Consider the following 27,853-nt stretch of genomic DNA (forward strand, 5'->3'; position numbering starts at 1 on the left):
CATTTCATGAATCTAATCATTTCTCACCTCCTCTACACCACGCTAATCCAACCTAGTGTCTTTATCTTGTCTGGAGCACTTACAGGGCCTTCTGGTTGGCCTGCTTTCACTGTAGTCAATTTGCCATACAGCAACCAAAATGATTTTTATAAAATATAAATCATGACATCACTCTCCTGGTAAGCATTTCATCACAGACTTAAATCCAAAATGCTTACCTTGATGTATAGGGTTCTTACTTGATTGGACCCATGGCTGTTTCTCCTACTTCATTTCCTTCCATTTCAACCTTATTGACCAGCTTCATTCTAACTGGGTGTGGTAAGCAGAAGAGGCCCATGTCCTAATATCTGGAGGCTGTGAGTTGTTACTTTAGTTGTTATTTTACATGGTAAAGGGGATTTACAGATGTAATTAAGTGAAGGGCCTTGAGGTAGGAATATTCCTGCATTATCCACGTGGGCCCAATATAATCACAGGGGCCCTTGTAAGTGAAAGAGGGACACAGGAAAGTGAGTCAGAGAAGGAGATATGATGGAAGCAAGGGTAAGAGCCAAAGATTGAAGATGCTCTACTACTGGCTTTTTTTAAGTTTTTGGTTTTTTTTATTGGGGAAGGGGAACAAGACTTTATTGGGGAACAGTGTGTACTTCCAGAACTGTTTCCAAGTCAAGTTGTTCTTTGAATCGTAGTTGTGGAGGGCCCAGCTCAGCTCCAGGTCCAGTTGCCATTGTTAGTTGCAGGGGGCAGAACCCACCATCCCTTGCTGGAGTCGAACTGGCAACCTTGTGGTTGAGAGCCGGCGATCCACCCAACTGAGCCATCTGGGAGCTCAGTGGCAGCTCAGCGCAAGGTGCCGTGTTCAATCTTAGTTGCCTGGGGCAGAGCCCACCATCCCTTGCAGGATTCGAACCGGCAACCTTGTGGTTGAGAGCCCACTGGCCCATGTGGGAATCTAACCGGCAGCCTTCCGCATTAGGAGCATGGAGCTCCAACTGCCTGAGCCACCAGGCCGGCCCTTTACTACTGGCTTTGACGATGGTAGAGGCCACAGCAGATAGCTGTATGGAAGTCAGAGTTCCAAATTAGGCTTCCCGGGGCTAAAATTATGGTGTCAACAGGGCTGCATCCTTTCCAGAGATTCTTGGGGAGAATGGTTCCCCTACCTTTTCCAGCTTCTAGAGGCCTCCTGCATTTCTTGCCTTGTGGCCCCTTCCTCCATCTTCAAAGCCAGCAGCAGAGCATATTCAAACCTCTCCCTGACTTGGCATCCTGCTTTCACTTATAAGGATCCTTATGATTACCATGGCCCTACTCGACCATCCAGGATAATCATCCCATTTCAGAATCCTTAATTTAATCACATCTACAAAGTCCCTTTGTCATTTAAGGTAACATATTCAGAAGTTCCTAGGATTTTGGAGGCCATTATTCTGCCTACCACATAGCTCCATGAACTTACATGGTGAACATGTTGGAATTTCCTGTTCAGTTCTGGGTCCCACACTTTGAGATGTGAACAAACCAGGACGTGTTCCCAGAACAACCAGAGTAGTCACCTCATTTATGGAACAGCTGAAGGAATCATACAGATTTGTTTAAGAGAAGAGAAGCTTCAGGACTGAAATGATTGGGCACTATGGGAACTGTGATTTCAAATATTGCCAGATGAGGGGTTTTGGTTAACTGAATAAGGACCCTCGTTAACCAGAAATTATAACAAAAAATTATGAATTTTCAGGAAATTGGGCTATGATTCTAAACTAGAAATAAAAATAAGCATCTTTTAATTATCCATTAGCAGTCAGAAGGCATTACAATGCAACATCACAAGATCAACTAATTTATTGTTTCCTAGATAAGACAATACCCAGTAAATCTGGTTTGATTGCTTGATTGTTAAACACTCTTCTGCAAATCTAATGAATTTTAATAAAAAAAGCAAAATCAACTATTATCCTGCTATTCTCATAACTTGCAATGTTCTTTAAAATGACATAAATCACAGAAGGAAAAGGGTCTTGGAGATCCATTGGTCCAAATCTCATTCCTAATAAACAGTCAATTTTACCTAAAAGTTAACCTGAAAGGCTGTGGGAGAAGGGAAGGCAAACAACAGTTATGTAATGGGTACAAGGTTGAGATTTTTCTTGAGGCTTGCAAGGTCGTAAGTTAAAATGTACTTAAATGTTTTATGATTGTTTATGATCGTGATGCTGCTAATAAACTATCCATTTCTCACTTCTTGACCAGCAAAACCAAGGAATAGGTCAAGCTGCGCACCCAGGATGTGCAGAGCGTAAGACTAGGCTTTGAAGTTAGGAATAAGGATTTGTATCCCAGACTTCCATTTGCTAGCCCTGAGGTATTAAGCAGGTAACTCAACCTCACCTTCTGGGAAAATCAGCGTTTGAATCAATCAACGTCCGCTGTAGTTAGGACTTGGTTCTTATTTATGCACGTTTGCAAGGAGACAATCGCAATTGAGAAATGTTAAAATAAGGGTTCTTTAGTAAATAAGCCCAACCCCCAAACAGGAGGTAATGAAAGGCTGTAGATGCCAAAGCTATCCGTTAAACGTCAATCCACTCTGCCACAAGAGGTTGCCTCAGAAAGGACCGGAAGTGACTTTGCCCCTAACCAACATGGCGTCGATGTGATTTCCGCTCTCCTCTCCAGTAATTGGGCGCCTCCGCTTCTCGAGGTTTTACCGGAAGGCTCCGCTTCAAGCAGCTCCCTAGTGTCTCCGCGGAAGGCGGGGCTACGAAGGAGCTATTGCGTGATGATTGGTTGCGGCGCGTGGGGAACGTGGACACGGGAGTTGGACTGCGCACGCCAAGCAGTGATTGGTTGCCGAGAGGTGAAGGGACTCGACCGCTAGAGAGGTATCCACCGCGGTGAGGAGAGCCATGGGTCAGGCGGCCAAGGTGACAGGGCCTGGGGAGGGGTTGGGGGCGATGCGGCCGGGGAGGTAAGAGCGCGGCCTGGCGAAGGTTGTTTGGACGCTCTGTAGGGGGGGTTCAGGCCCTCCACGGAGAATATGGCTGTTGCCCCTGAGGAACCGGGTGATCAACCCAAAAGGACTGTCGAGGGTTTGTGCATGCGGAGGAGGGATGGAGGCACCATTGGTTCCTGCTGCTTTGTCAACCGGGATACCGAGTGTGTTCCGTGATGCAAGCCCGCGACTTGAGTTCTGTCCGCGTCTCATCTCCCCGCCTAGTATTTGAGCGACCCATTTGTCATCCTTGGGAAGTGTACGAGACGCCAAGGGCAGTCCTGCGCTCCACCCGGCCGATGAGGTGGAAGGTGTAGTCAGGTAACCAGAAGGAACACAGAAGTCTAGGGACTAAGGAAACCGAGTCCCGGCAAACTCAAATTGCCAAAGTGACACTCAGCGACACAGAGCAAAGACCTGAGTGCTCCGAATGAGCTTGGGAAGCGATAGCCCTGCCGGAGTCACATCCCTGAGAATCTGATGTCAGATTCATTTATCGTCAGATTGATGCACGTTACTGGCTGGTGCACACCTCTCAGCGAACGGCCATCCCTAACGTTAACTACCATCAGCATGGCCAGTTGGGACCTATCCCTGTCACTGGATGAAACATAGGCTTGGAAAGGGAGAGATGGCCAGCTGCCATATAGTGAGGAAAAGCAGTGGTTACAGTTGGTCAATAATAGGGAGCCACCAAAGACCGCCTCATGTACCACTGAACTTGGTGTTCTCAGTACATTTTAACATATGTCACAGCACCGATAGAAACAGGGTTTCTAAAGGGTTATTCATTCAAAACATTTATTTAATGGCCATAATAGCTGTTAGTAATACCTAATAAATGAGGAAGAGAAGACAATCTGTGACTTCCTTTTAGCTTTTCAATAAAAGTGTATTAACTCCAAGGTCAAATTAGCTCTAATAGCTCCAAGGCAGCAATGATGACCTCATTTTAACTTGATTTCATCTGCAAAGACCCTATTTCCAAATAAAGTCACTTTTACAGGTACTGGAGATTAGGACTTCGACATGTCTCAGGCAGACACAATTCAAGCCATAACAATGTGACTGTACCACATTTTATTTACCCACCCATGAGTTGATGGACATATGGGTTGTCTCTACTTTTTGACAATGACTGTTATGAATAATACCACTATGGACATTCATGTATAAGTTTTTGTGTGAATACATGTTTTCATTTTCCTTGGGTATGTACCTAGTCATGGAATTGCTCAGTCTTATGATAACTCTATGCTTAACTTTTAAGCAACTGCCAAACTATTTTCCAAAGCAGCTGCACCATTTTACATTCCCACTAACAATGTATAAGTTCCAATATTTCCACATCCTTGCCAACATTTGTTAGTGACTATCTTTTTGACTCTAGCCGTCTTACTGGAGTGAAGTAGTATTACTGAGATTTAAATTTGTATTTCGCAAATGGCAAATTACGTTGAGCTTCTATCCATGGCCTTAATAGCTATTTGTCTATCTTCTTCGGGGAAATTTTTTTATTGTTGAATTGTAACAGTTTTTTATATGTTCTAGATAACTAGCCCCTTATCAGATATATGATTTGCAAATATTTTCTCCCACCTGTGCAATGTCTTTTCTCTTTTTTGATAGCGTCCTTTCCGTTTCTCTTTTTGAAATAAAATTTTTCATTTTTATAAAGGTGATAAATGTGTAAAGTTTAAGAAATAGTGTTGCACAGAAACCAGTAGGTGTCTCCTTCTACATACTCATAATTCCTGCTACCCAGAGATAAGAGCTTTTAATCATTTTAGCTATTTCTTCTGATATTTACCTCCATGTTTAAACTGCTATTTACTTATTTTCTCTTTGGAGATTTTATTTGTTGACTTTTAACTATGGAGGTTGAGGACTAAGCTTCCCCTTATACTTTATTCCTCTAAATATACAAGTTTTGGTGAATCAGTTTTTATCTCTGATATTATTTGACTATATAAAGCTCACCTGCAGCTGAGCCCTCTAATATAAATATATGATTACGTTGCCTTTATGTTCTAATTCTTAGTTTTTCTTGACATTAATAACTGCCTTGTTTTTATAATTGGTTAGTTTCCCTACATATCTATTTCCAAACTCTGAACAAAACTGAAGTCTACCAGTTTTATTTTTTACCTAGTAAGATCTTTTCAGAAGCAGTTCAGCCTTTTCTTAGAGTTCAGACTGGTTTCTTGGCTAGTTGCAGAAATGCTGACCTATATTTGTCCTTTACCGTTATCTCTGCCTCTCCTGTGATGGATCACCCATCTTCCTCGTTCCTGTGCTTTTTTCTTTTGTGGTTCGTCCTTGTTTTTATGGAGCACATTCTTCTGTAGCATTCCAAGAAAGGGTGTATGGCATATGAGAGACTTTGCATTTCTGAAAATGTCTATTTGCCCTTGTAGTTAGGTGATAGCTTGGCTATGTATGGTGTCCTACATTTTTTCCCCAGAACTTTAAGATAATTACTCGGTCATAAAAGAGTGAAATCTTACCATTCGCAACAACAGGTGGACCTAGAAAGTAATATGTTAAGTGAAATAAATCAGAGAAAGACAAATACCATCTGATTTCACTTATGTGTGCAATCTAAAAAACAAAATAAATGAACAAATAAGACAGAAACAGACTCAGATACAAAGAACCAACTTATGGTTGCCATGTTTGGAGGAAGGCTGGGTGAAAAAGGTAAAGGGATTAAGAAGTACAAATTGGCAGTTATGGAATACTCACAGGGATGTAAAGTACAGATAGAGAATATAGTCAATAATATTGTAGTAACTGTATGGTGTCAGGTGGGTACTAGATTTATGGGGGGATCACTTTGTAAGTTATATAAATGTCTAAACACTGTTCTGCACACCTGAAGCTAATATACTGAATGTCAACTGTAATTGAAAAATAAAAAATAATTTCTTAAAAACTTGAAGATATTATACCATTGTCTTCTCACAATGATGTTATTTAGAAGTCAGGTGCCGTTCTGATTTTTCTATCCTGTATGTATGTGAACTGTTTTTCTCTCTAACATTTCTTTTTATGAGCATTGTGCTGAACTGACGTCATGATGTGCTGTGGTATGGATTTTGTGTTGGGCACTTGGTGGCGCCCTTTCAATCTAGTAACTGCCTGAAATTTTCTTGTTTTAGTCCCCTTTCAATTTCTGTTTTCTCTGTTCTCACTTGTTGGAGAACTTGTTAATTTAACTGTTGGGCCATCTAGACTACTCCTTAATTTTCTTATCTTTTCTCTCCTCAATTTCTATCTCTGAAGTTTTATTCTACTTTGTGGGCAATTTTTCTCAACTTAATCTTTGCTGTCACTCATTTGAGATCCAAGAGCTTTTGGGTGTTTTCTGAATGATCCTTTTAAAATTTAACTTCTTTTTGTTGTTATTCCGTTTCAATAACTTGTGTTTCTGAGGAGTTCATTGTAGTTGTTTGTTTTGTTTTATTTTTATTTTGTGCTCCTTGTTTCTGTTTTGGTGTCTGCCTTTGATGTTATAGGTTTTCTAAAATATATAAAATACTTAAAACTGTCCCTAGCACACAGGATATACTCGATAAATATTAGATGATATTATCTGGTGAATGGACTGGAGGAAAGGAGGGAATGGTTGTAGAGTGAAAAATCTTTGTAAGTATCTGAGCAAGAGATAGTTTTGGGGTATGGAGAACATACAAAGGACTAGACATCCTAAAGTTTCCATATGAGGAGTAAGGTAGATTTAAAGAATGACTTAGAGATTTCTGGCTTGAGAAATTCAGTGCCTTCCATAATTGAAACTAAGAAGACAGGAGAAAGAGCGATATTGGGGGGAATAATATTCAGTAGCTTTGTGTACTTCAGAAGGTGAGGTGGCCTCAGCCTATCCCTAATGCTTCTTCACAATCTCTTACCAAAATGCCAGGCTCTTTTCTCTTTGTTTTTTTTTAGCACAGTCTTAGAATATTCAAAATCTCCGTATTCTACTTATATTTTGAGAAATCACAATTAAAATTGCCTAAATTACCTGAAGCATCTTCCTTCTGGGCTCTCTGGAGATGTAATAAATTCATGAATTTGTGTATGTGTGTATGACTTTCAGAGCAAATGAAGGGCTCAATATGTTAAGCAAAATGGTAACAAAATATACTAGACTGATAAAGTCGTTTACCTTAACAGGGGGACTTTTAACTTTTAACCATCCTTATATTGTTTCAGTTAAAAAAACTTTGTATTGTTTTTAAGTAAAGCTATTTTTTTTAATTTAAAGATAAATAAACTGGGTAAAGTTATTTTTGGCAAACCCAGGTTTTTATCAGCTATTTTGAGAAATAAGTCTAAAAAACAACAAAAAATACACTGTTTAACACTTATAATTATGTAAAATGTGAATTTTTTTCTTTTGAGGTCTGAATTCTGATTTTCTTGATAGGTTTTGCAGCTCTTTAAAACATTGCACAGGACCAGACAACAAGTTTTTAAAAATGATGCCAGAGCATTAGAAGGTAAGTTACTTTTTGCCCTTTTAGAGGAAGTCCATTCTTCAGATGGCTGCTACTGTTTCCGAGGGACCCTGTATAATAAAGACTCATTTCAGGGAATGATCTTCACTTCTCTTCCCTAATGTGGGTATGTTTTATAGAGATTAGTTTATGTTACAGTTCTTTGAGGAGTATATACTTAAATGTTAAAAAGATCAAGTTTTTATAAGAATCAGGAAAAAAAGATCAGAATTTCAATGTGCTTCACTGCTTACCTTATGTTCAATCTATTAAACTCGTTTCTCTATTATATAATCAAATTTTCACACTCTGTAGGACAAGATACTACCATATTGTTAATGCCTTGTGCCATTCTAGAAGTGACAGCAGCTATGAAAGAGAATCAGTCCCAAACAATTCCCAATTCAGTATTTCACTGTTTTAGGTAGTGTCTGTTATCTGGCTGTTAGAGCTCTAAAGCTTCAGTTCTGTGTTGGTCGTGTTCAGTGCCAATCCTAATACATTTCTAAACCTTTAAGGGGCACCTATTTAGTGTTCCCACTGTCTCTAGGAATTCAAGTTTTTGTAATTCACTGAAAATAATTTCTTGACTGTTAAAGTATATGCCTCATATTGTATGTACTTTATACAAATTCTTCATTTAATTTTTATAACAGCCCTGTGAGTTAGTTACGGTAATAATTTCTATTTTTTTTCAGATGAGAAACTGACAAAATGTGAAAGGATTTGCCCCCACATTATGCTTAGTAAGAGGTAGAGCTGGGATTCAGCCTAAGCAGTCTGGCTCCAAAGCCCAAACTCTTAACTACCTTACATATTGAAATGTATAAAGCATAGAAGGGAAGGTTTTATGGCTATTTTCCATCAAAATAACAGTTTTGTTGCTTTAAATGTTTTTTTAAGTGAAATAAGTATAAGAGTAGCTAACACTGAATATTTCCTAAGCACTTTACATGGATTATTCCATTAAATGTTCACAGCAACACAATAAGGCAGTTTGTCAATTAAACTAAACTATGCAGTTGTAGTGATGCCAAAGTCTCAGTGGTGTATGTGAACAAAAGGTTTATTTATCACTCACTCTGCATGTCAGCCAAGGCACTCGGGCTTCTATATCTTTATTTTAGTGTGTGTGTGTGTGTGTGTGTGTGTATAAACATGCTTGTATGTACTGAGTTTTGCCATCTAAAAAATAGCATTTTAGTTTAAATCTTTAGATTTATAGAAACAAAGCATTACATTGGACTTATTAGAACCTAATAGCTAAAGGTACACAAATGAAGTTGAAAGTAAAAAGCATGAAACAAAAGAATTAGAGTCCTAAAGATTTATATTTGGTTTAATTACAAATTTGCCAGCCTGTTAAAAGCTCTCCAAGAGACTTCTTTAATAAATTTCTTATTTTTATATTTTGTTTTACATGAGAAAAAACTATTTCCTCTACTAGAGAAGTAGTCATGCATAATAAATAATATGTAAATTATTGGGACAGGAATTATAAATTAGAAAAGCAAATAACCATATATATTTTCCTTTCTCTAGCAGCCAGAATAAAGATAAATGAAGAATTCAAAAGTAATAAAAGTGAAACTTCTCCAAAGAAAATAGAACAGGTACAGTAATTGAGTTTTTCAATTACAATAAAACTCTTGTAAATTTTCTTAACAATGAGGAAATGACGAAAATAGACAGGTTATGTACAACTATAAATCCTGATAGTTAAAGCCATCATAACTATAGACAACTTTCACTGGTTTGGTGTGGCTCACCTCTGGGTCATCTGCCCAACCCCAAGACAGCAAGTTGCCTGGTGAAAGAACATGAATACAGCCATGGTCAAAGCCAAGAGAAGCTGAACCAATCCAGACACCCACAGAAATGCTATCGTCACCCAAGGCAAGTGACTGAAACTAAGGAGAATGAGTGTTGTAGTAACTCACAACTGCAGAGGGAACTTCTACTCAACTAGACAGATTTTTTTCTTTGATTCCTATCTTCGCAGTGGAAGTTACTAGCCAGTTTGTATACTATTCTTGATTTGCCTTCTGTATTTGCATTTTAGTCACCTGCTGTAGTTGAAGAGGGTCTACTGACACAAGTCTGTGAGCGCCTAGCACTCCCAGTCCATGTTCATTGAAAAAAATGCACAGTGATTTGTTTCCCATATAAAATCATGCAGCTTATGTACATTGTCTCCATCTTGAGTGGTTCTGTATCTAACATTGTAGAAATGTAGGGAAAGGACCCATAGGAAGAAAATGAAAAATGGAATATCATTTGCGTGGGTAGTTATGACTCCAAGAATTGGTTTGGTAAAGAGGAAGATACATATTAGAGAATTTGTTTATAAAAATGCATTTATATTTAGAAAAATGCTGTTTTTAAAATAGTAAATATCTTTTATAATCAAGTTAATGAGACAAAATGAGATAGCCTAAGTATTTCTGTCCCTATAATATAAAGAAAAAAAGAACAATTTCACTTAAGCATATGATGGGACAAGCAGGGACTACGTAATTGTTATTCATGCAGAAGTTAAGATAATGTTATAATCAACTAATGACTTGAATCGAAGTTAAAAGTTACATACAGAAGTTTGTACTGTTTGCTGTTCAGTAGACTGTTTAATAATAACAATTTGGTAATTATTTTTAAACTTTGAAATCATGATTTAAAATTTTTAAAGTTGTTGTCTGTCTATATGAACTAAACTGGGAAAATGAACACTCTCCCCCAAATTCATTTTACGTTAGAGCACTAATTTAACATTAAGCAATCTGGAAATTAGGTATTTGTTATATACAATATGTGTTTTATACTTTCTGTAACTCTGCATATATTGAATATTTAATAGCTTTTAGACAGTTACATTGTCAAGTATTAGAGGGTTCATTAGTCTTGGCACCAAAGGGAAGCTTCAGTATCCTCTGGACCAGCAGGTCTCAGACTATTTGGTCTCAAGACCCCTTTACCATCTTAAAAATTTAGGACCCTAAAAAGTGCTTTTTATGTTTTATACCTGTCTGTATTTACCATATTAGAATTTAGAACTGAGAAAATTTTAAAATATGTTTTGATTAAATGCTCTAAAAATAATAAGCCAATTACATATTAACAAATAACATTGTTTATGAAAAATAACTATTTTCAAAATAATTTAGTGAAATGAGTGTCATGTTTTACATTTTTGCACATCTCTTTAATGTTTGGCTTACTAAAAGTCAACTAAATTCTCATCTGCTTCTTCATTCAACCTGGTGTGATGTGTTTTTCAGGCTGAAGGATATGAAGAAAATTTAGCCTCACACAGATAAGTAGTTGGAAAAGTGTAGGAGTATATGATAGCCTTTTCAAACAGTTGTGAATAGCCTTTGATACTTTACATCAAGTGGTAAATTTCCTTAAAGGTTAGTTGCATTGTGGAATGCTATTACCTGTTAGACCAATGGAGATATATATCCATTTTTGTTTTTGTTTTTGGCTCCAGGATGCATACACACCATCTCTTGCTCATTCCCTCTGATCTCCCCTACTCCCTTGTTCCTCATCTAGCCTTGTTCCCAGCCTTAGACCTAGGACTCCACCCAGTTTATGCACCTCCAGCGGGTGAGGAGGCCCATTTTTTTTCCTATGTCTACTCTGCTCTGCCCCTTCTCAGGTCTTTCATGATGTGAAGCTTTGTTCTTCCTTCTCCATGTCAGTTAATGGCAGTTCCCTCCTTTTGATGTTCACACCGAAAACCTTGGTGCTCTCTTTCTTGATTGCTTTCCTTCTCGCACACTTAGATCCAATCTGGCAGTAAATACTATCGGCTTAGCCTCAAAATACAGAGGGTGCCAAAAATTTGTATACACATTTTAAGCAAGGGAAAAACTGTATTAAAATTGTAGTAATATATACCAATAACAAAAGATGAATACAAGTCACGTTTGACTTCTGCAGTTACAAGAGGTGCTCAAAGTGGTTACCATCAGCGTCCAGACACTTCTGATTACGGCGAACTACTGCTTGACCAATGTTGACCAAAGTGTCCACTTGTATATATTTTTTTGGTACCCCTGGTGTTTCCACATCTTATCCTCCCCATCATTATCTCCTGGTTCAAGCCCTCATCATCTCTCACTGAATTGTTACAACAGCCTCCTAGTGGACCTTCTGCTTTTGCTCTAGCTTCCTACAGCCTATTCTCAATACTTTTAAAGGCAGGGTAAGCCTTTTAAAATAAGGCATATTCTATCAGTCTCCTACTCACAAGCACCATGACCCCTCATCCCATTCGGAGCAGTATCTGAAGTCCCTACCTCCATGACCTCTAAGACTTTATCATCTGACGCCTGTGAACTCCCTGCTTCAACTCACCACACCCTGCACACTCTTCCCGTCTCAGATCCTTCTTTGGGGGTGCTGGGATTTACCAAGGACTTTCCTGTCTTAGGACATCTGTGCTGTTGCTTCTTCCTAGGACATTCTTCTCCCACATGCCCTCAAGTCTACATTTAGTGGACCAATAGATTTTAATCTATCTTTCCCTTTGAACGGATGTTTTACCCATGCATTATTTTGTAACATGCACTGATGGTTTGGAAAATACAGGTTCACTAAGCAATGCTTAGCTTCCAAATGTTGATGTGGTTCAATATGTAACATTTTAAAATTACATCTATTAACATCAATATCCATATCATTAGAAAAACCAGTACAAAAAAAGTATTGGGAAGCTGTCAAGCTCATGGTGGTAGATATGTTCTCCAGAATTCTAATTTTTGCTTGAAAGCTTGAATTTTAACATTGTCAGCAAAAACTGTCAGTTGTTTTCTTGAAGTAATCAACTCACTTCACTCATTTTCAAGAAAAAAGTCTGCCAAATACCCAAGTCTAAATAATCATTGTTTGTCTGTCAGTGGTTCATTAAAAAATGACATTTCATAGAAAAAGCTCTACGACTTCTGCTCAGCACTCCAACAGTGCAGAAGGCTCTAATATTATGAAAATTATTTTGACTTCATGGGTCCCTATAAAGGGTCTCAAGGTCCCTCAGGAGCTTTGAGAATTGCTATTCCAATCCAGTTCTTCATTTTGCATTTGACGAGGTTTCAAACTCCGTAGATTATTAACCCAAGGCCATAGACTTAAGGACATAGCCAGAGTTGGAGTCCAAGTGTTCTACTCCTAATCCAATACTCTGTAGTGTTCAGAACATCCAACTCTATAAAAGAAAGGTTCAATCTCCCCAAAAAGCTGTGCATTTTATACACATTGTAGTATATGTACAACAAAAAATACTCTAAATCTGTTTTGGAACAAAATGTGGAATGGATGGGTGAAAGTTAAAAGTGCACCTATGTCTGAACTTTCTATGAATTTGGAATGTTTACAAAAACTTAAAGGCAGTATTACCTAAAAGGAAATTTTAGTAAACCTATAGTTTTTAAAAACAATCCATTCATGGGAACCAATGAAAAAACACCTGAAGGATTTATTCTATTTGTTTGGTTTTCTTCACAGCTAATAAAAATAGGCTCCGATGTTGAATTGTTACTCAGAACATCTGTTATACAAGGTATTCACACAGACCACAATACATTGAGTAAGTAAAATTGAAGAACAATGTTTTCTGATAGCAGTGTGGTTTAAAATATTGAATATTTGCAGTGCTTTTAATATTGATTAGTAAAACAGCTTAATTTTGCTAATGTTATATATATTGTATACATTTATGAGGATACCATTTAAAAATGCTGAATTATGAAACTTTGTTTTACCAGATTTTTTTCTTTTTCTTTTACATTTTTTTCTTTTTAATTGTAACTGATGGTTATATTACAAAACTACAGTTATAAAGACAGTATGATTTTTTATCATATTTATTTTGGGTTCTTAATATTTCTAGTATCATTTATTACCTACCTAGACTAAGTCTGTTTCTTTACCTTTTATTCTATGATTAATTTAAATTCAGAAGAATTGGGATTATAGGAAATGGAAATACAGTAGGGGATCCTCCATTCTACCTCTAGACTCCTGGTGGGGCTTCAGCAGAATCTCCTTTCACATTATATTTTGTTTTTATTCCTTAAAATTTCTTTGGGGATGATAACAACAACAACAACAACAACAGATGACATTAAAAATTTTTGAAAGGCTTTTTTTCTTTAAACTATTGAAGTGTAACAGAAACAGAAAAGTGCCCAGTTTATAAGTACATAGCCCAGTGAGTTTTCATATTCATAGTGACATACTCACTTAACCAACATCCACATCAAGCTACGTAATATTGCCAGGATCCCCAAAGCCCCCTTCTGCCCTGTGTCCCTCCCAGTCACCCCCTTCCCCGCAAGGATCACCACTGTCCTGAATTTTAACACTATTGAGTTTTAACTCAATAAAGTGTTTGAACTGCATATAAATGGAATTATATAGAATTGCTATTTTGTCTGCTTCTTTCTCTGAACATTATGTATTTGTGAGATCCATCTATTTTTTTGTGTAGCAACATTTCTATGAAGATTGTTTGACTATACCACAATTTATCCCTTCTGTTGTTCGTTTGGGTTGTTCCTAATTTTGGACTGTAATGAATAATGAGGCTGTGAACATTCTTCTGTGTGCCTTTGTTTTAAAAAAAATACATGTGTGTGCGCGTGCGCACACACATACATATGTAATGTATTTTCTTCAGTGTATGTGTATCTAGCTGTGAATTTCCGGGTCATAGGGATTATGTGTTTATGCAGCTTTAGTAGATACTGCTAACCAGTTTTCCAGAGTGGTTAGATTAATGTACACTCCAGCAGCGGTGTCTGAGCTCCAGTTGCTGTACATCCTCACCAGCATTTGGTACTGTGCGTCTCTTAAATTTTAGTCTCTCTGGTGCTTGTATAACGGCATCACATTGTGATTTTAATTCGCATTTCTCTGGTAATTGATGAAGTACTAGCACCTTTTCAGTTGTTTTATGGTCAGATTTTTATGATGCGGCTGGTCAAATCTTTTGCCCATTTTTCTAAGTGGTTATCTGCCTTTTCATTATTGATTTGAGGGAATTCTTTATATATTCTGAACACAGATGTTTTGTTGGATAAATGTATTATAAGAATCTTCTACTCTCTGGCTTGCTTTTTTGTTTTGGCAATGTTGTCTTTTGATGAGAAGTTCTTAATTTTAATGCAGTCCAGTTTATCCTTTTTTTCCTTTATGGCTAGTATAGTAAGTCCTTAACGTCACCAGTAGGTTCTGCGACTTTAAGGGAAGCAACATATAAGTGACTTTAACATATAAGCAACACTTTTACCACAGGCTAATTGATATAAACAAGAGTTAAGTTCCTACGTATCTCATCCAAGTTACAACAAAACAAGGATGAACAAAACAGCATTATTTGAGGACCTGCTATCCTTTTAAATCCTGTTTAAGAAATCTTAAAGCAAGTTCATGAAGAGATGCTTTCTTCCGAAAGCTTTATTGTTTGGTCTTTTCCATTTGGTTGTTTATATCAACTAGAGTTGATTTTTATATGTGGTATGAGATAACGGTCATAATTTACTTTTTACATGAGAATATTCGATTGAGCCAGCATTTATTGAAAAGACTTCTCTCTCCCTACTATACTTCAGGGTCACCTTTGTCTTAATATCAAATAACTGTATATGTGTGCATCTGTTTCTGGACTTTATAATCTCTTCAATTAGTTTGTTTTTCTGTCCCTGCATCATAAACCACAATGTCTTGATTACTACAGTCTTGTAATAAATCGTGATATCTAGTAGTATAAGTGTACTTTTAAAGTTACTTTTAGTTCATGAGAATTTATCAGAAATTATTAGATCTGAGTTACATTTATAAGGGCAATAAACATAGTCAATCCTAAATTGAAAATTTGTAGTCATTAACTTTAATCTTAATGATGATCGTTAGAGTTTCTGTGTAGCACAGCCAACATTTTATACAGGTAATCACAAGTAAATATTTGTATTATATTATAAAAAATTTAGGTATTTCAAATAACTAAATTTGATATCTGCATTTCAAATGCCTGGTTTTAGAAATGACAGTATTGATTTAAATTTCTTTTTATCTTTTGGTTTTATGTATAATTTTTCCACAGGATTGAAAAATTTTACTCTTTCCTGACTATATTTGTATATAATGCTATATTGCCTTAATAATGGCCTTATTTTTTCTATTAAGATGTAAATGGGTCTCTTTTTCCTACTTTATGCCCATGGGTCCAAGATATAACAAATTTGATCCTTTAATTTGTGATTTTAAAAGGTACTTTAAGCATAATTCCTACATATACTTTAGCAGTGTCTATACTGACATATAGAAATGAGAATTAAAATTCTCCTTCTTGGCTACCAAATAGAGTTGTGATTGTGGGTTTCTAAAAAATACTACATAATGTCCCAACATGAAAAATAATCGAAAATGAAATTCCATCTGCAAAAGTAATCACCTTGTATGCATGAATTCTAAATCCATCTCTTTTTTCCTTCTCTTCCAAATAATAATTTACAGTGGAAATTAAATATTGACTCAAGAACTTTTTTTATCCAAAGTTTCTTATTTTTTCTTTTAAAAATAATCGCTTCCCTTATCCTTGCAGATAATTTCAACATTATTTATTATAGAGACAATAATTTCATCATTTGGGAAAAACTTATTTTTTAAAATCTTTAAAAAATATTAGGGAAACTATTTTTCTTTCTAAATATTCCCTACTTTTCTGTATTTTTTTGGTATGATCTCAGGTGCATGACTTTGGGTTAATCATAATTTTTTATTCATACCATTCTTTTCATCGGTACAGCCTAATCTTCCTGGGTAGTCTATAGAAAAATAATAACTATGACTTAGAAAAATACTGAAATTAACTCATTGTTGTTCTATACTTGTTTTCTCATTGATTATTGACATTTGCTTAAGCCCTCTTTCTAATATGGAAATGGCCAGGTGGTTTTAGTGTTGCCCTTTATCCAACATATCTTCTATGGATAGTAACCAAGTTTATGAATAAAGATGGTACCAGGAAAACTCAGGACTTCTGGTGGCTATATGTTACTAGTACTTAGTTTTCGAATAGCATTATCTATATTTTTTACTTCCCTGCTGGCATGTATGTAAGACAGACAAAATAGGGACATATTTCTGGAATGTGTGATACGTTTTAAAAAATGAAAGCTCTAGAAAGCTATTCTTTATTTCAGTTGTGTTTTTAAACTTCTATCCTTTGGTTTTTATACCTGTCTTTGCCTGAAGCTCTCTTACGGTTTGTATTCTAAGAAAAGTTAATGTGGTTCAGCAAACATTATTGAATGCCTATTGTGCTAGACAGTGAGAATACAACATTGGACCGGACAGATCTGGTTTCTGTCCTTATGGAATTTAGAGTACCGTGTAGAAGATGGACAATTAAATGTTCTGTCACAGTGCTTTGGGTGCCGTGAGAGAGGCAGAGGTGTTGTTGAGGCATAAGGCAGACCTCTAAATCCAAAACTTGGTAGGTCAGGAACAGGTTCTCAGAAGAAAACAGTTTTGTGTTCAAGCTCTTTAATTGCAGCTTACTTATATTTGTGTGCTTGATATATTTAGAGATGTCTTCTGTAACTGCAGAGTTAACTAGTTGAATGGCCTATAAATTATTTATATCCTAAATGTCTCTTTGATCACCATACTTTTATAAACCATGCCATTGATAGATTTTTTTTTCAGATTGAGATATAATTGACATATAACATTGTATTAGTTTTAGGTGTACAACACAATGATTTTATATATGTATATATGGCAAAATGATTACCACAGTAAGTTTTTAGTTAATATCCATGACCATACTAAGTTACTTTTTTTTTCTTGTGATGAAAACTTTTAATATTTACTCTCTTAGCATCTTTCTAATATGTAATACAGTGTTGTTAACTGTAGTCACCATGCTGTACATTACATCCCCACGACTTTTTTATCTTATAACTGGAAGTTTATACCTTTTGCCCACCCCCGTCCATTTCACCCACCCACCTCCATCCCCTGTCTCTGACAACCACCAATCTGGTCTCTGGATCTATGGGTTCAGTTTTTTATTGGTTTGTTTTTTAGATTCTACATATAAGTGAGATAATATTGTATTTGTATTACTTATTTCACTTAGCATAGTGTACTCAAAGTCCATCTATGTTGTCACAATGGCAGATTTTCTTTTGTGGCTGAAATATATATATATATATATATATATATACACTCGTACACACACACCATCTTCATTCATTCGTCATGGACACTTACTTTGTTTCTGTGTGTTGGCTATTATAAGTAAAGATGCTACAGTGAACTTAGGGGTGCAGATATCTTTTCAAGATAGTGGTTTCGTTTTCTTTGGATAAATATTCAGAAGAGAAATTGCTGGATCATATGGTAGTTCTATTTTTAATTTTTTGAGTAACCTCCATACTGTTTTCCAAAATGGTTGCACCAATTTATATTCCCACCAATGGTACACAAGGATTCTTTTTTCTCCATATCTTTGCCAATATTTGCTGCCTCTTTTTGATGATGGGCATTCTGACAGGTATGAGGTGATATCTCATTATAGTTTTGATTTGCATTTCCCTGATGATTAGTGATGCTGAGCACCTTTTCATGTTGTACCTGTTGGCCATCTGTATGTCTCCCTTGGAAAAATGTCTATTCAGATCCTCTGCCCGTTTTTTTTTTTTAAATTGGGGAAGGGGAACAGGACTTTATTGGGGAACAGTGTATACTTCCAGGACTTTTTTCCAAATCAAGTTGTTGTCCTTTCAGTCTTAGTTGTGGAGGGTGCAGCTCAGCTCCAGGTCCAGTTGCCCGTTGCTAGTTGCAGGGGGCACAGCCCACCATTCCCTGTGGGAGTCGAACCGGCAACCTTTGTGGTTGAGAGGACACGCTCCAACCAACTGAGCCATCTGGGAGCTCAGCAGCAGCTCAGTTCAAGGTTCCATGTTCAATTTTAGTTGCAGGGGGCGCTGCCCACCATCCCTTGCGGGACTCGAGGAATTGAACTGGCAGCCTTGTGGTTGAGAGCCCACTGGCCCGTGTGGGAATCGAACCAGCAGCCTTTGGAGTTAGGAGCATGGAGCTCTAACCGCCTGAGCCACCGGGCCGGCCCCTCTGCCCATTTTTTAATAGGATCGTTTGGTTATTCTTCTGGTGTCTTTGCTGTTGAGTTGTATGAATTCTTTATAGATTTCTGATATTAGCCCCATTAGATAAATGATTTGCAAATATTTTCTCCCATTCCACATGTTGCCTTTTCATTTTGTTGATAATTTCCTTTGCTGTATAGAGGCGTTTTAGTTTGATGTAGTCCCAGTTGTTTGTTTTTTTGTTGCCTTTGCTTTTGATGTCAAATCCAAAAAATCATCGCCAAGACTGACATCAGGGAGCTTACTGCCTATATTTTCTTCTAGGAATTTTATGTTTTCAGGTCTTTTGTTCAAATCTTTAATCCATTTTTAGTTAATTTTTGTATGTGGTGTAAGATAGGGGTCTATTTTCATTTTTCTGCATGTGGCTGTCCAGTTTTTCCAACATTATTTATTGAAGAGACTGTCTTTTTTCCCCACTGTATATTCTTGGCTCCTTTGTCATAAACTAATTGACCATATGTATGTGGGCTTGTTGCTAGGCCCTGTGTTCTCTATTCCTTTGATCTATGTGTCTGTTTTTATGCCAGTATCATATTGTTTGGATTACTAGAGCTTTGTAGTGTAGTATAAAAGGAGGAAGTGTGATGACTCCAGCTTTGTTCTTCTTTCTCCAGATTGCTGTGGCTATTCGGGGTCTTTTGTGCTTCCATGCAAATTTTAAGATTATTTGTTCTATTTCTGAAAAAAATGCCATTGAAATTTTGGTAAGGATTGCCGTGAATCTGTAGATTGCTTTGGGTAGTATGGGCATTTTAACAATATTAATTCTTCCAATCCATGAGCACAGAATATCTTTCTATTTATTTGTCTCTTCTTCAGTTTCTTTCATCAATGTCTTACAGTTGTCAGTGTGCTAATTAAATTTATTCCTAGATATGTTATTCTCTTTGATGTAGTTATAAATGGGATTGTTGTCTTAATTTTTCTAGTTGGTTGTTGTAGAAACAGTTGATTTTTATATATTGATATTTTTATCCTGCAACCGAATTTATTCTAGCAGTTTTTTGGTGGAGTCTTTAGGGCTTTCTGTGTATAATGTAATGTCATCAAATAGAGACAGTTTTACTACTTTTGTTCTGCTTTGGATGTCTTCTATTTTTTTTTCTTGACTAATTGCCCTGGCTAGGACTTCCAACACTATGTTGAATAGAAGTGGTGAGAGTGGGCATCTTGTCTTGTTTTTTATCTTAAAGGAAAACTCAGTTTCTCACCCTTTGTATAATGTTAGCTGTGGGCTTCTCATCTATGGCCTATATGATGTGGTACGTTCCCCATTTTTTATAATAGCCACTTTGTTGAGCTTTTATCCTGAATGGATTTGAATTTTATCAGATGTTTTTCTGCATCTATTGAGTTGATCCTATGATTTTTATGCTTAATTTTGTTTATATATTGTATCACATTGATTGATTTGTAGATGTTGAAACATTCTTGCATCCCTGGAATAAATCTCACTTGATCCTGGTGTATGATTCTTTTAATATATCGTTGAATTTGGTTTACTAATATTTTGTTGACGATTTTTGCATCTATGTTCATCAGGAATATTGACCTGTAATTTTCTTTTTTGGTAGTGTACCTGTCTGGTTTTGGTATCAGGGTTATGCTGGCCTCATAAAATGAATTTGAAAGTGTTTCGTGCTTTTCTATTTTTATTTATTTGTGGTTTTTTTTATCAACTTAATTTTTGATTTGGGGCTATAATTGAGTTTAAGGATTTTCATTTTAAGAAATTACTTTTTAAAAATACATTTAATATTGCCATAGTAGATAAAGTTTCTCAGGGCCTAAAGTGTGGGAAATAAACCATGATCTTAGTGTAGTTCCTTGCCAAGATCTGGCAACTTCAATAAACTAATGTTGTTATGGTACTTTGATATCTATTACATAGAGCAAAGTCAGGGGTTTTGTAATCTATAAAACAAAATTACAGTGAAAATAGTATCCTACATGTAAATATACTTATAACATGTTTGGCCTAATTAAAATGTTAGCAATTAATGAATACAGGAAAATTCAATTGTAGGGTGCCTATGATTCCAAAGATTACCTAATAATAAGGTGAGTTATGTGAAGGGAGGGAGTAGTGAAATTTGGCAGGTTTTCTGGTTATGTCCTTGTTTTGTTTCAGGAATGTTTTCTAAATCCCCAAAAGAGAATCTAGAAAATTCAGTTCCTCAGTTTCCTGTGCAGCTGGGCACAGACATTTGATGTGGGCGTAGCACACTCATCCATATCCAGAAATGAGCTTGGCACACAGTCTCTTTGCTGGCAGGAACAGCGTCAGTAGTTGAAAGTTAAGTTACCGATCCAGAGTGGCATTTGAGTGGTGGCAGGAACTGATGTAGTAAGGAGCATTTGAAGTGTAGCACCTTGTGCTCCATGGGGGTAGGAAGGGTGGCAGTTTCTTCTAGTGCCCATAAGCAACAGTTGTCATCATCAGGCCAGTTCTGTGGCATGGCTTTGAACATTGTTCCTGGAAGCTTAGCTGTAAGCCTGCCTAATTTTTAAGCCCTCGAAACAATTCCGTGAGTTAGACCAGTAACCTGTTTTAAAAAATGCCTATTCTGCCTAATGAGTCAGTCAGCTTCTGTTGCTTGTAACTAAGAACAGGAGTTGTTACCAGGAGTGAGGTACTGAAAATTACACAACCTAAAATGCAAATTTAGTTGAATTGAAGGCAGGGATGAGGGGATAGGTGTGATTATCATGGACCTGACCATTACAGGCTTTAAGCTGATGATCTTGTTCTATAGTGGGGAAATGGAAGGTCAGTGCCTCCTCCTGTTTCATGGCACACAGACCAAGTACCAGCTGAGACTGTAGTAATAGGGGAAATAATCAGAATATCAATGTGTGCTGGTTATTTCTTCCTTTTTCAGCGAAATATTGAAAAAGAGGATGAATGCAGGCTAAGCTAGTCAGTAGGCAAAGCAAAGATGGAAGGAAATACCGCTTTGCTAGCAGCACTCTTTCCACATTCTGAAGTCTAATTGAGTGAGAGTCCTATAATTTAGAACTTTGCAGGGTTGAAAATCCCACTTGCTCCTTGCTATCCACTAAAACTAAAGCCTGTGCAAGAAAGGGGCTTCTGAGCTCTAACATGAAATAAGATCAGTGTCCTAAGCCTTCTCGTTTGCCAAACAAAGATCAGATATTGGATGCATTTACTCACTTTAAGTATCCATTAAGCTAAAGTTTAGGGGATTCAGCAGAACATAGAGGCCATTACCAAAGGATGAAAATCTTCATGCTTAAAAATTGTGTCAGCATGTTTGCCTTTGGTTACTTGTACATGGAAATGACTGGGGAGGAAAAAACAGATTCAAAGCTTATAAAGTTTTTGAATGAATTGTATTGCTAAGAAACTTGGCTATGTCCAACTCTTAAGGCCATCCTTAGGCCCCTGAACTCCGTCTCAATAGGAAGTGGACTATGAAAGCTTCAGAGCCTCAAAGAAGGGCTTCTTCCCCAATATCCCCACCTCCAGACAAGCAGGATCCCCCAGAGGACAGAACCGGGAGCCTTGAAGAGCAGTGGACAGAGAGAGTCTTTGGGTCTCAGAAACCAGGATTAGGTGTTGCCAGATTGGCTGACTAGGAAATTTATTGTTTTGCCAAAAGCAAGGAGACCTTGCTCTTCCTGTCCACTGGGATTTAGGATTTGCTGTAGAGTAGTGACTGCCATGTTTTTTATTGCTGGATCCTGTTTATTGTGTACTGTGGCCTAATAGGTATCTACCATGTGAGCCACCACTGGACGTAATGGAAAGGCTAGTACATCCGACAGAGAGCCTTGATTTGAATCTGGGTGAGACCTTAGGGGTCAGGTAGTAAATGCACATATTCTGTAAATGGGAAGAAGGGGGCATATTCATGTTGTGTAGCTAAAAGGGCGGGCTGCTTGTTGCTTCTCCAGTATCCATTCTTTCTTATGAACTGAAAAGCTGTGTTCAGGGTGCAGTGTGTCACCCCACACACACACCCCAAATAAAGTGATTTCTCAGATCTCGTGACACCTTTCTGGTCAATGTAAGCAGCTGTCTATTGGATGTTGTTTCCAAGAAGGCTATTGTTTTCCTGTTTAAAAGGTATAGGCCAAGCTAGCACTCTCCTTTTGCCCTTTTTCCTTCTCTCTTCCTGCCTGGGGTGCAGATGTGTTGTGACAGCAGCAGTGAAGACTAAAACCACACATGAAGGGTGACAGAACAGGAGAAAAAGAGCCTGGGTCTTTAATGGTACTAAGGATCTTCAGTAACCCGGGATTGCCTTAACCTGCATTTCTTGATATATGAGAAAATTAAATCTCCTACTCATTTAAACCACTGTTTGGTGGAATTTGGGTTAATCTATTTGTCTTTCTCAAGTAGATTGTGACGTCAATGAAGCTGAAGAGAGATACATTTTTTTATTGAGGCAAAATTGACGTATAACATACTAGTTTCATATCTACAATATAATGATTCAATGCTTGTATATATTATGAATTGCTCACCACAATAAGTCTAGTTAATATCTGTCCCCATACATAGTTACAACATTGTTTTTTTCTTGTGATGAGGACTTTTAAGATCTATTCTCTTAGCCACTTTCAAATGCACAATACAATATTATGAACTATAGTCACCATGATCTACTGAAGAGACTGTTGCATTCATCTCTATATCTTCACTTCTTGGTATAATGTCCAGCATAAAATAGACACACACGTTTGATAAACGGCACAATTTACTGCCTTTGTAATAAGTTAAAACCTCAACTATAATCTGGGGTAGGCTCCAAAGATTTGATAAAAGCAGGTGAGATATAAACAATGGTTAGATAATACTTATTTAACTGGTTTTCATTTCAGTAAACCAGATTTACCAACTGGCTCATAACAGCATTATTTTTAGTCAGATCATGGAAGGAGAATTTCCATTTTCTTTCTGAATTGAATTTGCTTTATGATATCTTTTAAAAAAATTTTTTTAATGACTCAAATTTACAGAAAAGATATAAGAAAAGTTGAAGGATATGGCAATTTCCTTTATCCAGATTCCATAAACGCTAACATTTTACCACATTTACTTTATCATCCTCTCATTTTTTTCTAAACTTTCTGAGAGTAAATTGCAGACATAATGCCTCTTTCCCCCCAAATGAGTATTTTTAAGAATCATGACAGCCCACTTGAGTTTAGATCTGGAGAAATACTTTAGGGTGTATTTCTTAAAAATACTCTAGTGTGTGTTTCCTAAATTTACAAGGATATTCTCTTATGTAACCACAATATAATTATCAAAATTAGGATATTACCATTGATATAATTCTATTATTCAAATTTTTCCATTTGTCCTGACAATGTCCTTTTATAACCTCAGAAAAAAGAATTTCCCTCTGGTCTAGGAGCCAACTGAAGATCACACAAATGGCGTTTAGTCATTATGTTTTCTTAGTCTTTCTTAACTTGGAGCAGTTCTTGAGTCCTTTTTCATCTTTCAGGGCCATGATGTTTTTGAAGATTATAGGCAAGTTATTTCATAGAATGCTGAATACCGTGGTGTGAGCATTTTTTGATCTTGACAGTTCACCTGGATTCAGCTTTTGTGGAGAAAAACAAAGGAGAAATCATGCACCTCCTCAAAATTTTGTATCCTAAGAGTTTACTTCAATTGACTTTGGCAAGATGCCTTAATTAGGAATCAACATTTATTTTTGTTGTTTAACTATGTTTCTCAATGGGGCACTATTGGTGTTTTGAACAGGATAGTTAGTTCTTCACTGCATCAGACTGTCCCACAAGGCCCTGGCTTCCGCCCACTGAAGTCCAGTAGCATTGTTCAGTTGGTGTGACCACCCAAAACACCCCCAGTGGAGAACCACTGTTATGTAAAATTTGGTATCTTTAAATTGGGATAGCAGTCTTGGTTTTTGTATAGTAGGTAGTATAAAAACATTTTCTTATTGATGGTTTTAATTATCAGTAATTTATAATCAGATGGCTAATAATGTGTTTTAGTCTAATTCTGTTCAGTTATTTAGTTATATTTAATAAATAAATGATAAAGGGTTAAGTTGGTCATACATGTTTTTATATATGAAATAAGAATCCTGCAATCCCCATTTAAAATCAAGGACTCCACCTTATGAGTGAACTGAAATAAAATATCCCTGGAAGATTTACCTTAAAACTCCATATTTTACTGTTATAAATTTTAGGGGGAAATGAGCATTTGTATTGAATTTTAGACTTAATGATTCTCTCTTTTTTTTTTTTCTTTCAGAATTGGTCCCTAGGAAAGACCTTCTTATAGAAAATGTGCCATATTGTGATGCTCCAACTCAGAAACAGTGAATTTTCTAGGATAAAATCAAGTCTTTGTAATTTTTTATCTTAAAATATATAACTGGTGAAAGTCCTGGAAATGCAGATGTTTTTCTCTGAACTGGCATATTGAAAATGAGTGAATTAAAGTATTGTTTTATAATTAAATTTCACGTTGAAAGGACATTGCTGAAAACTACAGACCATAGTTAAGTATTTCTAAAGAACATAAGATATTTCATTTTCATTGACAATCAAACTTTATAAAATGAAATAAATGCTTAGAGTGGTATATCATATTCACTTCTCTTTGACCTTGATGGATATTTTGGTCTTACCATAACTACTGTATTTTGCTGTGTATAATGCACACTTTTTTGCCCAAATTTGTGAGGGAAAAATAAGGATGCACATTATACATGGGTAGTACTAAATCCGTATCTATATCAATGTTTTTAATTCTTTTATTTATGCTTCTGAGTTAAAAGTGTAACTCTAGAAATCAATAACGATATCCGTATCCAAAATAATCGGTTTTGTTGAACTTGGAACGAAAGCAATTTCGGCCAACGATTCAATGAAATGAAACAAAGAGCAATGTATTGTTGTCCACAGAGTAAGTGATTCTGACTTGATCAGATAGGTGATGCCAACTTTATTACCAAAGGGCGACATTTTTCTTCAGACACTTTAGGCAGGAGCTAGCAATCTAGCTGATATTTTTACGAAAATTATTGGAAAATGTCAAAACGATTTTCATACACTGCAAGCTTTAAGCTAACAGTTATTAAATTTGCGAAAGAGCATGGCAACAGAGCCGCCGAGAGACACTTTGGACCTCCTCCCACAGAGAGTGTCATCAGATTGTGGAGGCAACAGGAAGAAAAGCTTCTTCAGATGCCAAGACAGAAGAAGGCAATGCGAGGGAAACCTCCAAAGTGGCCGGAGGTGGAGCAGGAGGTGAAGACCTGGATTCTGGAGCAGCGTCAAACTGGGATCTCTGTTTCGACCAAGATGATACAAGAAGAGGGTAAGAGGATTGCACGAGAAAAAAACATTGACGATTTCTCAGGGACACCTAAATGGTGCTTCAACTTTATGAAGAGAGAAGGTTTGAGCTTGAGGACACGAATGAAACTTTCCCCAAAACTTCCGGCAGCCTATGAGAATCAAGTTTTGGAATTTCATTCTTATGTTATCAATCTTCGAAAGACTTACAATTTTGAGCTGTCCCAAATTGCCAGTATGGATGAGGTCCCACTCACATTTGATGTGCCATCCAACAGAACTGTGAGCGTCAAAGGAGTAAATACTATGGCTGTTAAAACTAGTGGACATGAGAAAACACATTTCACTGTTGTTCTAGCCTGTTGTGCAGATGGGACAAAGCTACCACCTATGATCATCTTCAAAAGAAAAACATTTCTGAAAGAAAAGATTCCAAGTGGAGTTATCGTTCACATGCATGAAAAAGGATGGATGAATGAAGAAGGCATGAAAATCTGGTTTAACAAAGTCTGGTCACGAAGGCCTGGAGGATTACTTAAAAAAACAGCTTTGCTTGTTTTCGATCACTTCAAAGCCCATGTTACACAAAGTGTAAAAGCAATCGCAGCAGACTTGAAAACCCAACTTGCTGTGGTACCTGGTGGGCTAGCCAGCCAACTGCAACCTCTTGATGTGTCAGTAAACAAGCCCTTTAAGGCCTTAATGAAGAAAGAGTGGATGTCATGGATGCAGTCAGTTGGTAATGATTTAACACCTACAGGCAGAATCAAGAAAGCGTCCATCACCCAGGTTTGTGATTGGATCCTAAGATCTTGGAACGGTGTCAAGAAGGAAGTGGTTGTGAAATCGTTTAAAAAATGTGGCATCAGCAGTGCAATGGATGGAAGTGAGGACGATGAAATTTACCAGGATGAGGAAAGTGACTCTTTAGAAGACACTGGTAATGTAAAAATTAAAGAAGACAATACTTCTGATATTGACAGTGAGGAAGAGTTCTTGGCCTTCTATGACACATAAATACCGTAAATTTGTTACTGGTACATAAAATTTCTTGTACCTTGTATCTGTTTTTGTATTTTGTAATTATTTGTTACATAAAATTTCTTGTACCATAATGTGTTAAAAAATAAATGCTAAAATTCCTTTATAAGACAAAAAACAAATACCTAAATATAAACAAATAAAAATTTGAATTAAAAAATTTAAAAAAAAGATTTTTTCCCCCTGAAAGTTTGGGTCAAAAACCAGGGTGTGCATTATACACAGCAAAATACGGTACTTGAGAATACAGTGTTTTGACAAGTTGGAGGGTTTTCCTCCCATGTGAAATGAAACTATTAGATTAAAATTATTAGATTAAATTAATGTTTAGTGCCCAAAACATTAAATTGGTCAAAATATCACAGAGTATGCCAACTCTCCATAGAAGGTGGCCTTTGTTTTCTAAAGCACTGAAATTACTGTAGCTAACAAATAATAGTTTCTTTTTAGAGATAGAGAGTATCTCTGTGTGCCTATAAAGACATTTTTAAATCAGTCTTCTGAAGATAGATGAATAAAATATCAAAATCACCTAAGATCACTGTGTAATAAAGAATCCTAGTTTTTTTTAAAGAAGTAGTGGCCCATAGTCAAACTGTATAATCTAACCTTGGTAGAATTAGCTGTACTTAGACCACAGCTAAACTTCTTTGTAAAAATGTAATCTATGACTGCATCCTCCTCATTTTCATCAATAAAACTTAAATAACTTTTGTTCCTCCGCATGTCCCATCCCTGACGAGACTGGCAGTATTATATAACACCTTGGCATTCTACCATCTAATGGTAGGAACTGTAAAATTACATTTAATATTCTTCTTGTT

General features: G+C 36.6%; 1 protein-coding gene across 4 annotated transcripts; it reads left to right on the forward strand.

The window, feature by feature from the left end:
• The first annotated feature begins 690 nt into the window (after positions 1-690).
• Positions 691-27,750, forward strand: LYRM7 (LYR motif containing 7). Of its 4 annotated transcripts, none has more exons than XM_019756094.2 (5): positions 2,771-2,927; positions 7,425-7,497; positions 9,040-9,107; positions 13,000-13,081; positions 24,940-27,750. In XM_019756094.2, exons 1-5 carry the CDS (start codon positions 2,910-2,912, stop codon positions 25,008-25,010), a joined length of 312 nt encoding a protein of 103 aa, XP_019611653.1. In that variant the 5' UTR covers positions 2,771-2,909; the 3' UTR covers positions 25,011-27,750. The 4 variants fall into 4 exon arrangements, with proteins under 4 accessions (XP_074169565.1, XP_019611654.2, XP_019611653.1 ...); XM_019756093.3 differs by having other exon boundaries at positions 2,772-2,927; positions 9,037-9,107; XM_074313464.2 differs by lacking the exons at positions 13,000-13,081; positions 24,940-27,750 and adding an exon at positions 9,290-12,993 and having other exon boundaries at positions 691-2,927.
• Positions 27,751-27,853: the final 103 nt, after the last annotated feature.

This window comes from Rhinolophus sinicus, chromosome 5 (assembly GCF_057876585.1).
Source record: "Rhinolophus sinicus isolate RSI-liver-muscle chromosome 5, RSI-T2T, whole genome shotgun sequence".
Lineage (NCBI taxonomy): Eukaryota > Metazoa > Chordata > Mammalia > Chiroptera > Rhinolophidae > Rhinolophus > Rhinolophus sinicus.

What these genes read in the sequence shown, in the direction of transcription:
- LYRM7 (XM_019756095.3), top strand. An exon ending in TGATGCCAGAGCATTAGAAG is followed by an intron (nt 7,498 to 9,036) that starts GTAAGTTACTTT and finishes TCCTTTCTCTAG; the next exon opens with CAGCCAGAATAAAGATAAAT. An exon ending in CTCCAAAGAAAATAGAACAG is followed by an intron (nt 9,108 to 9,289) that starts GTACAGTAATTG and finishes CCCAACCCCAAG; the next exon opens with ACAGCAAGTTGCCTGGTGAA.